The 13,106-nt window shown below is 40.6% G+C and overlaps 1 protein-coding gene across 2 annotated transcripts in view; it reads left to right on the forward strand.

Annotated features, from left to right (window-relative positions):
• The first annotated feature begins 5,630 nt into the window (after positions 1 to 5,630).
• The window catches only part of GTF2F2 (general transcription factor IIF subunit 2), a 66,593-nt gene continuing 59,117 nt past the window's right edge, over positions 5,631 to 13,106 (forward strand). Inside the window, exon 1 of one of the 2 annotated variants that reach the window (XM_034416316.3) lies at positions 5,631 to 5,891. In XM_034416316.3, coding sequence (XP_034272207.1) covers positions 5,826 to 5,891 — 66 coding nt within the window. In that variant the 5' untranslated portion in view covers positions 5,631 to 5,825. The remainder of the gene's footprint in view (positions 5,892 to 13,106) is intronic. The other variant, XM_087895601.1, reaches the window with a different exon arrangement.

Below are 13,106 nucleotides of genomic sequence, written 5' to 3' on the forward strand. Positions count from 1 at the left end.
TTACGACCGTTGCAGCAGCCCTGTGGTCATGTGATCAAAATTCAGAGGCTTGGCAACTGACTTGTCTATATGTCGGTTTCAGTGTCCCCCGGAGGTCACGTGATTCCTCTTTTGCGACCTCACAAGCAAAATCCACGGGGGGGGGAGCCCAATTCACTTAACAAAATGTGTGACTAACTTAAAACAGCAGCGGTTCACTTAACAACGGTGGCCAGAAGGCCATAAAATAAATGGGGCAAAACTCACTTAAATATTGTGTCTTTAATTGTAGTCGTTAAGTGGAGAACTACCTGCAGAAGTCTAGATTCGGTTAGCTTTGCGAGATCCTGATGGAGATGCTTCCCAGTTCCGCCGTCTCAAATTAACTTAACCTGAGATTTCTGCAATCCCCCCCCCCGTTAGAAGATCCCCCCCCTCCCGGGGCTTGCATTAGCAACATCTTCCTTGTAAGTACCCCCAACTCATGCTAGAAAACCTTGCATGTTGTGCAGTGTCCCTTGGGGATGTTAAACCATTCATTGCAAGGAGAATATCGCCAGTTTTCCCAGCCACGAAATCAACGGGAACGAAGAACGCTGGAATTACAGATTAGATAACAGATTAATAGAGTTGGAAGGGACCTTGTAGGTCATCTAGTCCAACCCCCCACCCAAGGAGACCCTACACCATTTCTGACAGATGGCAGTCCAGTCTCTTCTTGAAAGCTTCTATTGATGAAGCTCCCACAACTTCTAAACGCAACTTCTGTTCCATTGATTTGATTGCTCTCGCTGTCTGAAAATTTCTCCTTATTTCTAGGTTGAATCTCTCCTTGTTCAGTTTCCATCCATTGTTCCTTGTCTGACCTTCAGATGCTTTGGAAAACAGTTTGACCCCCTTCCTCTCTGTGGCAGCCCCCCAAATATAGGAAGACTGATATCCTGTCTCCCCTGGTCCTTCTCTTCACTAGACTAGCCAGGCCCAGTTCCTGCAACCGTTCATCAGATGTTTTAGCCTCCAGTCCCCTCATCAGGGCAGCAGGGCTGTCAATATAATAATTTTAAATTGGGGTATTTTAATTTTTAGGGTTTTAAATCGGCCAAATCTATTTAATTATTTTAATTTTTAATTATTGTTGTGTCTTGTGTTTTTAAATTGGCTGTACACCGCCCTGAGTCCTTCGGGAGACGGGCGGTATAGAAATAAATAAATAAATAAATAAATTTATTTATTTATTTATTTATTTATTTATTTATTTATTTATTTATTTAATCATCCTGGTTGCTCTTCTCTGCACTCTTTCCAGAGTCTCAACATCTTTTTTATAGTGTGGTGACCAAAACTGGATGCAGTACTCTAGGTGTGGTCTTACTAGGGCTTTATAGAGTGGTATTAGTACCTCCCTTGATCTTGATTGTATTCCTCTGTTCGTGCAATTTAGGATTGGATTGGCTTTTTTGGTGGCGGCTGCACACGGCTGGCTCATATTTAGCTGGTTGTCCACTAGGACTCCAAGGTCCCTCTCACAGTTACTGCTATTAAGCCTGGTTTCCCCCAGTCTATATGCGTGCTTTTGGTTTTTCTTGCCTAGAAATGGATGGAATCGAAATGGAAGAGAAAACAAGTGAAGCCCCGGAGGCTTTTCTGTGTCGAGTTTTTGTTTCTCGATTAACATACTGAGCACGATCAAGAGTTCAACTCTTTCGAAAGTATTGAAGCCTCGGCTGGAATTTCACTAAGCCCAGAGGGAACAAACAGTCAAGGCTGCCAAAACTTGATGTCAGGCTGTAGGAGACAAGCACACGGTCTCCCTGGCAACCAGCACCGGCGGAGGGAATTCTTGCTAGCAGAAAGCATCTGGAGAGCTATTAATGCATCAGATTGCATGGGTCAGATGCTGCTCGAATCGCTCGCAAGCAATTAAAAATCACAGCGACGTCGGCTAAAGTGTTTGTGTGTGTTTTTTTTTAAATCAGCATGGAAAAAGGGAGAACAATTGAAGCAAGTGGTTTTGTGCTAGCGGGCAGGTCACACAAGCAATACTGTACGCTCCAAACGGTGAAATTAGAAATTATTAGATGTCCAGATGCTTCAAAAACCTACTTCAAGGCACTCGTTCATAAAAGCCAAATCATTTCCCTCTCCTTTGGCAGTAAAACTAGTTAGATTTCTACAACATGGTTAACCAAGACAGTTAAAAATCTTGACTTTTGCAGAACAAGGAAAATTAACTTTTAACCTTAGTTAATTTATATGGGGGTCTTAGTATACTGTTCAAATCCTAATGGTTGAGGTAGTTTATAATTTGTTTAATTGTGGACAGCCAACAAGTGTAAATGGAAGAGAAAGTACCAGGTGGATCCAGAAGTTTCTTATTTGCTAATCATCAGAAACTGAGTAGCAACTATTGGGATTAACACAATTATTAAAAGGCAGACACAATGCCTTTCAATAAAATGTGTTCATCTGAAAATGGGACGCCCAATCCTAACACAGCTGTCCTTTTACCAGGATGGATTATTTGCTAGGAACTCAAGAGGATTATGGTTGTTCTAAATAAGTCATTAGAAGGGAGTAGACAATACCTTTTTTCTTAGTCTTAAACTCATTTAATTTAGAAATTCCTTGAATTCTTAGGGATTTCTGCAGGAAGCAACATTCTGGAAAGATTCCTTATATGGGTTTTTTTGATGGATCAAGATTATGTTTCCAAGATGGTCACTAATTTTCCCACTCCCTGAAATTTAGTTCAATTCCTCTGCCGTGTTGCTTCCTGACAGAAACAACGGAGCACAACTGTTAAGTCCTTGACTTAACAGCCACAACAGTGACAATAATTTATGTTGCTCAGCAAGACGGTTGTTAAATAAGTCACACCTGATTTTACAATATATATTTTTTACAATATTTGTTAAGCAGAGCACAGCCATTGTTAAATGAATCGAGCTTCCGCATTGACTTTGCTTGTCAGACGTTCTTGGAAAGATCAATATTTATCTATTTGGTATACATCGTTGAGTAATAATTTTGTTTGTACAACATCTGATGGTTGTGAGCCTTGCAGGGTGACCCTGGTAGTTAGAAGGCACAAGTTAACTAACTAATTAACTAACTGGGCTGTTGGCATGTTTTAGTTTAGCTACCATCTCATTTGCATCTTCTGAAGTGGCTTTGCTTTTTGCTACGTGTCTTTTCTAAATGTCAGATTGTTCTGATCCTTCCAGAAAAAAAAAGGTTTTTGCCCTGACATTTTATTGCTTTACTCATGGCAAAAATGTCAGTTAGGTTTGCTGACAAGATAAGATCATCCATCAGATTGTGGAAGATCACATTCCCCCAAAGGGCCATTCTTTCAGTAGCGTCAGCCCTTCAAACGAGGTCTAGAAACAGAACCTGCAGAGATTCCAAGGACAAATTAAAGGTAAAGGTAAAGGTTCCCCTCGCACATATGTGCTAGCCGTTCCCAACTCTATGGGGCGGTGCTCATCTCTGTTTCAAAGCTGAAGAGCCAGCGCTGTCCGAAGATGTCTCCATGGTCATGTGGCCGGCATGACTCAACCCCAAAGGCGTACGGAACGCTGTTCCCTTCCCACCAAAGGTGGTCTCTTTTTTTCCTACTTGCATTTTTTATCTGCTTTCGAACTGCTAGGTTGGCAGAAGCTGGGACAAGTCACGGGAACTCACCCCATTACGCAGCACTAGGGATTTGAACCGCCGAACTGCCGACCTTTCGATCGTCTCCATCTCAAATTCCTTTTGAAATAGCCAATAATTAAATCCTAGGATGTTGGGATAAGGCTTTAGGGGCATAAATTCAAAGCATAAATTGGTAATTGAATTCACCCTTTTTCTGACCTTGCACTCTATTTTGAATCCCCAGCCAAGCGAGTTGTGGAATACTGAAGTTGCCAAGCCACGAAATAAATAAAATTATTTATTTAATCACATTTTATGATGAATGTATTTTTACAATGACTATGATAATGATCTATCACTATTGTTGTATGTACACTGAGCTTATGCAGTGGAGACAAATTCCTTGTGTGCCTCTAATCACATTTGGCCAATAAAGAATTCTTTTTTTTTTGTTCGAATTTTTATTTATTTATTTTTCATCAACATGTTTAAATGTACAGTCTTTTATCCATCCTTATCCATTGTTCGTTTATCTTCTTCAACTTCCATTAGGTAATTAATTATTTGTTCGGGTCTGCTCTTTTACCATTTCCTTCTTTTGTTTTCCTACAACCTTTCCTTTTTCCCTTCCCTTCTTTCTCCTTTCTTTCTTCTTTCCTCATTCCTCCTCTCCTTTCCTTTCCTACTTCCTTTCCTCTTTCCCCTCTCTTCTCTTCTTCCTCCCCTTCTTACCCTCTCTCCTGCTCTTCTTTTCCCTTCCTTCTTCCTCTCCTTTTCCCATTCTTTTCTCTTCTTCTCACCTCCCAACTCCCTTCCTTTCCCCACTCTACTCCTCCCCTCTTTTCCATTCCTTTGTTGTTTCCTTTTTTAATTCAATCTGAGATGGTATTCGAGCAGACCGGATTTCTATTTACATACGTCTTCATTTCCAATTTCACTTTACTATTTTTTACTTTACTTTACTTTACTTTACTTTACTTTACTTTACTTTACTTTACTTTACTTTACTTACTTTACCTTACCTTACTTTACCTTACCTTATCTTACCTTACTTTACTATTATTCCTCTAGTATTCCTGTACATTTTTTAATCAATCCATGTATCATCTGGGTATAACATTTGTGATATCTTTTTTTTTTTATTTGATTTATATACCGCCCTTCTCCGGAGACTCAGGGCGGCTTACAATGCGTTAAGCAATAGCCTTCATACTTTTGAATATACCTGCTTAGTAGGGCTTTCGCGCCCCCCAAGTGGTGTTGTTTTTTATATATATACAAAGTCAGCTTATTGCCTCCACAATCCGGGTCCTCATTTTACCTACCTCGGAAGGATGGAAGGCTGAGTCAACCTTGAGCCTGGGGAGATTTGAATCTGCAGTAATTGCAGGCAGCTTGTGCTACTTAACAGCACTTTAGTCTGCTGTGCCACCAGGGATCTTCAAAGTTTAGCATTATTTCTTAATAAAGAATTCTAATTCTATGGTCGTCCACCTCACAAAACCCAACTCTGGAATCAAACAACAGATTAATTAATGATCAAAACAACTAAAAAACCCGAATTCTTTAATTAATAAGTTTCATGAATACATTTGAATGAAATGCATTTAATTAAATTGATTAGATTAATTAAAATGTTTTATGGATTAAACTTTAATTCATAACATTTCCTTTCATTAATTTAACTAATTAATTTCCAAAGCAACTGAAAGCACCAGCAAAATTAGCCAATGGACAGATTATAACAGAGTTGGAAGGGACCTTGGAGGTCATCTAGTCCAACCCCGCCCCAAGGAAATTAAATTCTATTAAAGCGAAGCACAACACGGGCACCCTGGATGTGACTCATGCGGACCTGCCTGCTTTGCAGCCCATTAATACCCACAGCCTAAAATTGGCAACTTTATTCCTTAAAAAAAAAAAAGGATCCATGAGTTTAAAAAGCTTTGGCAGAAAGCTCCGCCTCCGCATGCGCAGCTTTGGCTCCTCCTCCTTTTCCTCTCGCCCGCCCCTTCCTTTTGGGGCCACGCCCCGTCGTCGAACGTGCCGCCCCGGCAACGCGTTGGGGCGCCGAAGCCTTTTTTTTTTGTGTGTGTGTTTTGACCCCGGTGAGGATCCGTCGCCTCTGGTCCGTCGCCGATTGTGGTCCGGGTGGCTGCCTTGGCTCTTTGCGGCCGGTAAAAAAAGTGTCCGGCCTCGCCGCCGCCGCCATGAGCGACAAGGGGGAGCTGGATCTGACCGGCGCCAAGCAGAACACGGGGATGTGGCTGGTCAAGGTGAGCCTCGGGGGCCGGTGGAGGAGTGTCGGCCTTGGGGAAGGAGGTAGGGGACCGGGGAGGCTTCCCTTCCCCCTTTGGGGATGGGGGGTTGGTTTAAAAACGACCGTTCATCTGCGGAACTCCCCGCCACGAGACGGAGTAAAAGCTCCCCCCAGGAGGAGAGTTGGGCTCCTGAAGGCGGGCGGGTCCTCCTAGTGGAGCCTCCATGGTCAGGAGCAATCCGCCTTAGGGGTGGGGGTGGGGGGGGGTCCAAGGCTGATTTATTTAATTAATTTAATTTAATTAATTAAATTTATATGCCTTGATAAGCAAGCCTTGCTGGACCACCGGCTCCCCTTTTGCGTAGGGCTGGGGGTGAAGCTCGATAAAATGCAGAGTAGTCCTCGACATACGAGCCCAAAATGCCCGTCACTAAGCGAGATGGAGAGTTAAGTGAGGTTTCACCCCGTTTTTACAACCTTTCTCGCCCACCATCGTTAAGCGAATCACCGCCGTTCAGTTAGGGACGCGGTCGTTAAGCGAACCTGGCTTCCCCGCCAGAAGGTCGCGAAATGTAACCCCAGGATGCTGCAACCGTCGTTAAGTGTGAGTCACGTTGCCAAGTGTTTCGATTTCGATCACGTGACCGTAGGGACGCTGCTGCGGTCGTAAGTGTGAAAAAAAACCCAGTCACATGACTTTTTTTCCCAGCGCCGTTGCAACTTCGAACAGTCAACTAAATGAAAGGTAAACTCGACTTGCGAGTCACAATGGAGCCCAAGATTTCTGTTGCTTAAGCGAGACATTTGTTAAATGAGCTTTGCTCCATTTTACGACCTTCCTTGCCACTGTCGTTAAGGGAATCGTTGCAGTTCTCATATAAGTAACGACATTGAACCTGGCTCCCCCATTGGCTTTGCTTGTCAGAAGGTCACAGAAAGGGGATTTTAATTATTTTGGGCTTCACTGAATACTGGGTAAGCCAGGATCGATTGGACCCTACGTTAAACCCTCATAAGATTCTTCTATTTCAGCTTTGCATGCTCTTAGCCATGATGCTGTAAGCTAATCAGCTTCTGTTTAGCAATTTGGGAAGGAAAAGTGAAACTCAGCATTCTCAACGATGTAAGGAAGGCTTCTAAAAAGTGGATTTCAGAGCAGTGATAAATAGCATCCTATTGCAAGGCATAGTACAGGTAGTCCTCGACATACGACCACAATAGAGCCCAACATTTCTGTTGCTAAGTGAGACGTGGGTTAAGTGAGTTTTGCCCCATGTTACAACCTCTCATGCCACAGTTGTGAAGTGAATGACTGCAGTTGATACGTTAAGTAACCCGGTTAAGTGAATCTGGCTTCCCCATTGATTTTGCTTGTCAAAGGAAATCACATGACCTTGGACACAGTCATAAGTATGAATCAGTCGGAATTTTGATCACATGACTGGGGCTGCTACAAAGGTCGTAAGTGTGGGAAATGGTCATAAGTCACTTTTTTCAGTGCCGTTATAACTTTGAATGCTCACTACATGAACTGTTGTAAGTTGAGGACTGCCTGTACAAGAAATCAACATAGGTTTGTCTATTTCATCTTATTTTACTTTTTTGCAAGGATAGCTTTCTATTAGCGGGAGTGCAATAGTCATAATATCTACTTGACGTCAGGAAAGAATTTGACAAAGAGATTGGACAGCCATTTATCTGGATTGGGATAGGGTCTCCTGCTTGAGCAGAGGGTTGGACTAGAAGACCTCCGAAGTCCCTTTCAACTTTATGCTGTTATTGTTTCATTTTCCTGATTGTCCAGAACATACATACATACATACATACATACATACATACATACATACGTAAACATTGCTCGCTCAGCCTGTCGCATCTATTCAAGTAGGTTTTCTGAAAAGGAACCGATTTACATTCTGATTATGAATATACTGTGGTTTCTTTTTGCACTGTACAAATATATAACCAATCTAAATTACTAGCAATTTTCATCAAGCAGAACAGGGGAACAAACCGTACAGAAGAAATGGCATAAAAGTTCTGGTCTGAGCCGAACATTAAAGCTGGAAAACAATAATCTTTTGGTGGTTCACTAACTCCAATTAAGCTTAATTAGGTAACATCTCTAATAGCTGCAGGAGATGGAAATCTGAAATCATATGGCTCTTTTTCATATTGGGAAAAATCGTTTTCTGAAATGAGATTTCACCCGGGGTGGCTATATGTAGTCTTTTTCAACATGTAGAATCTGCATTTCAGTTTTATGAAATATCTAAATCAGAATGGTTGGATTTCATTAGATTTATAAATCATTGGCTACAATCCTTCATTATTATGTTTATAGTAATAATGTAGAATAGAATAGAATTTTGTATTGACCAAGTGTGATTGGACACACAAGGAATTTGTCTTGGTGTATACGCTCTCAGTGTACATAAAAGAAAAGATACATTCATCAATTATTATAAGGTACAACACTTAATGATAGTCATAGGGAAACAGTTAATATAAATCTTAAGGATACTAGCAACAAGGTTACAGTCATGTTGTATGTGCTAATATTCATAATTGTATGCACTAATTAGTATCTATAATGAGTTAATATTTAAGTATTAAGTATTTATAACTAATAATATTCTAGAAAACTTTCTTCGTATTTTAAATCCCTGGTTTATTTATTTACACATGCACCCACACCAATCTTTTTTCAGTGTTTCCTCTTGTATTTGTTACTGTATTTTTCTTTAGAGTAGTCCATAAAAGGGGAAAAACATAAGCAGACAGACCTCAACAGAAGTATCATTATTTGGTTTGCAGGAAAACAAAGGTGTAAATAAAACAGGGAAAAAGCAACATTTTGGCCACAAAATATCACATTGAATGTTTGGAGATTTCTGGAGCAAGAGAGATACAAATTGAATAAGTGGTTGTTTGGGATTCAACACTGGGAAGGATGTGTATCTCATGTGGACAGAATTAAGATTTTTCCTTCTCCCAGGATCGTTTTTTAAGACGATAAAAAATGTGGGATTAGGCTTCAGATTTTTTTTCCAGATTATTATTATTATTATTATATTGAATTTTTATACTGCCCTTCTCCTGCTGGACTCAGGGCGGTGAACAGCCAAGAATAAAAAACATCCAATACAAAATTTAAAATTATTAAAAGAATTAAACAAATTTTGGCCCAGATCGCTCCCATAATCCCCCGCGCGGCCACATTCTGCGCCAGTTGGAGCCTCCAGGTGCTCCTCAAGGGGAGCCCCACGTAGAGAGCATTGCAGTAGTCCAGGCGGGAAGTGACGAGAGCCTGAGTGACTGTGCGTAAGGAGTCCCGATCCAGAAAAGGATGCAACTGGCGAATCAGGCAAACCTGCTTTAATCCTATTATAAGACTGACATGGTATATATATGTGATTCCTGACTGCAAGGCTGAGGAATAGCACATTAATTTTCAGCAGTTGCAGTTCGAAAAAACACTTTCCTTCCGGAACTTCCAGGCTGTTTTGGATTTAACAGGCCTCATTGATTTATTTTGACTTTTAGCTTTCAAAACGATGCCCTTTGCTGCTTTCTTCTTCCTCCTTTTACTCAGCAGTCAGGAGGAAGGAAGTAGGCATGAAAAAGTAGCAGAAGAAGATGGCAAATACAGCAGTGAGTAGCCTCTTGTATCTCCGCTACCATGGTGTGTAAAGCTGCTGAACTGAGTTTGTGTCATGATGTGGTTAACATTGTATTATACTTAATAAAACTTGAACAGGTCAAAATTACATAGCTCTCAGGTCTGAGAATTAGGAAGAAGTTTTTTTTTATGATTGAGATAATCCTTGGAGGCCAACTCTTTCCGATGTCTTCCTTGGCAAGACAATCTTAGCTAAGTGTAGGTAGATAGGAGGGCTCCTTGGTGTTCTCTGAGCTTGATTGTTTTCTTGCAGACGTTTCATTACCCAACTATGGTGACAGGAAGGGCATCCGGCCAGTAAACACTCAGCACCATTCAGTTGCCTAGACTCCACCCCGTAAGGGATTATGGGGTCGTTAAAAGAGGATGATTTCATTACCCAACTAGGTATCATCACTGCTAGCACTGCCCTAGCACTGATGATGTTACCTAGTTGGGTAATGGAATGTCTTCAAGCTCACAGAGCACTAAGGACCCCTCATTTCAACCCTGAGCTACAAATGTTCTCCTTTATTAGGTGGACCTACCTCTTGTTATGCTTCCAAGACCAACCTTAAGTCATCCACTGGTTGGCAATAATTTTGAAGACTGATGTGATCTTACATAAAGTCTTGAAGTTGGTCCAGAAGATGCGGCTAGCAAGGACCAGGTTACTTGTTGGAGATCTTGTTCTCTTACAACCACTAGAGTTGGCTTACTCCATATTCCATCCATCAGGTCATCTAGTGGGACCTGAGAGTCATGCCTTCTCTTTGAGACTGCTCTGTGGAACAGCTTTCCTCCAGCCTTCCTGATGACCTGAGGCATTCGAGACCTGAAGGTTCTTACAGGTATTGAGATGAGAAGGTTGCTTTGATCGTTGTGTTTAGTGATTGAGGAGGAGTGGGGTTTTTTTTCCACCCCAGCCATGTATAAGAGAATAACAGGGACTCTGGAGGTCTTCTAGTCTAACCCCCTGCTCAAGCAGGAGATCCTATACTATTTCAGACAAATGCTTGTCCAATCTCTTCTTGAAAACCTCCAGTATTGGAGCATTTACAACTTCTGGAGGCAAGTTGTCCCACTGGTTAATTATTCTCAATGTCAGGAAGTTTCTCCTTAGTTCTAGGTTGCTTCTCTCCTTGATTAGTTTCCATCAGGGTGGATTTGATTTAAATCGAGTTGATTTAAATCACAATTTAAATCACAATTTAAATCACTAGTAAAAAGGCTTGATTTAAATCAACTCGATTTAAATCATAATTTTTAAAGAGCAACTGTCATCTCTGCTACCCCTTTGACCCACTGCTGACTCACCGGTAGTCCCAGTGTTGCAGAATATACAGCCTCATGCTACATAACTAAGCTCCATTTCATGCTGAATAAACTAGATTATTTATGTATCTTAAATAGAAAACTATCTTACGATAGATTTTTACCCCAAAAGATTTTTAATAAAATAAATCCGTTTTAAATAAAAAAAATCCGTTTTAAATAAAAAAAATCCGATTTAAATAAAAACAATCTGATTTTTTTGATTTTTTTTTTTAAAATCATTGATTTTTATCGACCCTGATCCATCATTTCTTGTCCTGCCTTCAGGTGCTTTGGAGAATAGCTTGACTCCCTCTTCTTTGGGGCAGCCCCTGAGATATTGGAAGACTGCTATCATGTCCCCCCAAGTCCTTCTTTTCATTAAACTAGATATATTCAGTTCCTGCAACTGTTCTTTGTATGGGTATATTATAGTGTGGCTTGTGTTGTGTATTGATTTTATTCAACAAAGTTAATTGCGGTTTCAGTTTTAATCTTAGCATGGGGGTCAACCTGTTCCCCCAAGGTCCTTTCCAAGTCTGTTATTCTGTTCTAATCTGATTTTCCAGCTAATTGCTCTGAAGATTCCTCAGCTTTCTCTGTTCTTTGTCTCCTTTTTTTCCCCAGTTGCTTGTTTGTTTGATAGATTGTCTTATTGGTTTTCCTTTACATATCATTCTGGGCTCCCTTATAAGGAAGAGCACTAGGCAGATGAATCATACGGTGACAGTTTTATAACATTCTGCTTGGTACAGTTCAGTTTGAAATTCTACAACAAGGGAGCTACTAAATTATTATACAGCTGGTGTGGGGGGGGAAATAGAGGTTGATTATTTGTTTCTTTTTTCTTTAACAACCATCAAAAGCTTCCTCTCCTGTCAGTTTATAGCAGAAGCTTTTTCTAGTCGGTGCTTCTGCTCCTTAACTGTTCTTTGTCTCCTCCAAAATCCGAAGGGAAAAAAATCTTCTTTTTGTTATAATTTCTCTACAGGTAGTCCTTGACTTATGACCACAACTGAGCCCAAAATTTCTGCTAAGCAAGATAGTTGTTAAGTGAACTTTGCACCATTTTTACGACCTCTCTTGCCCCTGTTGTTAAGTGAATCACGGCAGATGTTAACAGTAATTAACATCTTCCCCCTTGACTTCGCTCCAGGAGGTCGCAAAAGGGGACACCGCAGCCATCATAAATCTGAGTCAGTTGCCAGGCGTCTGAATGTTGATCAGGTGGCTGTAGGGATGCTGCAGTGGTCATAAGTGTGAAAAACTGACATAAGTCCCCTTTTTCAGTGCCGAAACGGTCACTAAACAAACTGTTGTAAGTCGAGTATAGAACGTGCTGTTTTTGGGATCCAGCTAGAGAATTGGATTTGGGCTGTTATTAATTCCATTTTTCTTGCATGACTTGTGTTAGAAGTCTCAGCCTTTTGCTATAAACATTCCTAGTGCAAGAGGAGAGACACTAATACTACCTTACAAGCAAGAGCAGAAATCAATGTTAACTTAATACAGCAACCGATCGTTCTGCTTTATTTGCCCCAATGAAGACAGCGTGCTTTATAAACTTGCTGGAGAAAAGAAGATAGTGTTAGAGTCAAATAATTCTATTATGATGTTTCACTGCTGCTGTCTGAACTCTTGCCTTCCCTGGCTGGCTACTATCAGAAATCTGATTTTTCTAAAAAAAAAAAATTAGCACCCTGTGGCATTCGGTTGACTTTGTCGAAGCTGGGAAGCTAAGCAAGGGAAAGAAACGTGTTGGAAATATTACGGGAATATATATTATGGGAATATTATGAATGTTGGAACTGTAAGTGCCTTCCATTGAAGACCTGTCTACTGCACGAGTCAAAAAGAGGGTTGTGAAAATATTTACAGACCCCTCGCATCCTGGACATAAACTGTTTCAACTCCTACCCTCAAAATGACACTATAGAGCACTGCACACCAGAACAACTAGACACAAGGACAGTTTTTTCCTGAATGCCATCACTCTGCTAAACAAATAATTCTCACAACACTGTCAAAGTATTCACTAAGTCTGCATTACTATTAATCTTCTCTTCCTTCCTAGTACCTATTTCTTCCCACTTATGACTGCATTACTTTAACTTTGTTGCTTGTATCCTTACGATTTATGGTGATATTGATTGTTTCCTAATATGATTTGATTGCTTATTTGTTCCCTATGACTATCATTAAGCGTTGTACCTTATGATTCTTGACAAATGTATCTTTTCTTTTATTTACACTGAG

This window comes from Pantherophis guttatus, chromosome 5, assembly GCF_059756535.1.
Source record: "Pantherophis guttatus breed Tessera chromosome 5, ASM5975653v1, whole genome shotgun sequence".
Classification (NCBI taxonomy): domain Eukaryota; kingdom Metazoa; phylum Chordata; class Lepidosauria; order Squamata; family Colubridae; genus Pantherophis; species Pantherophis guttatus.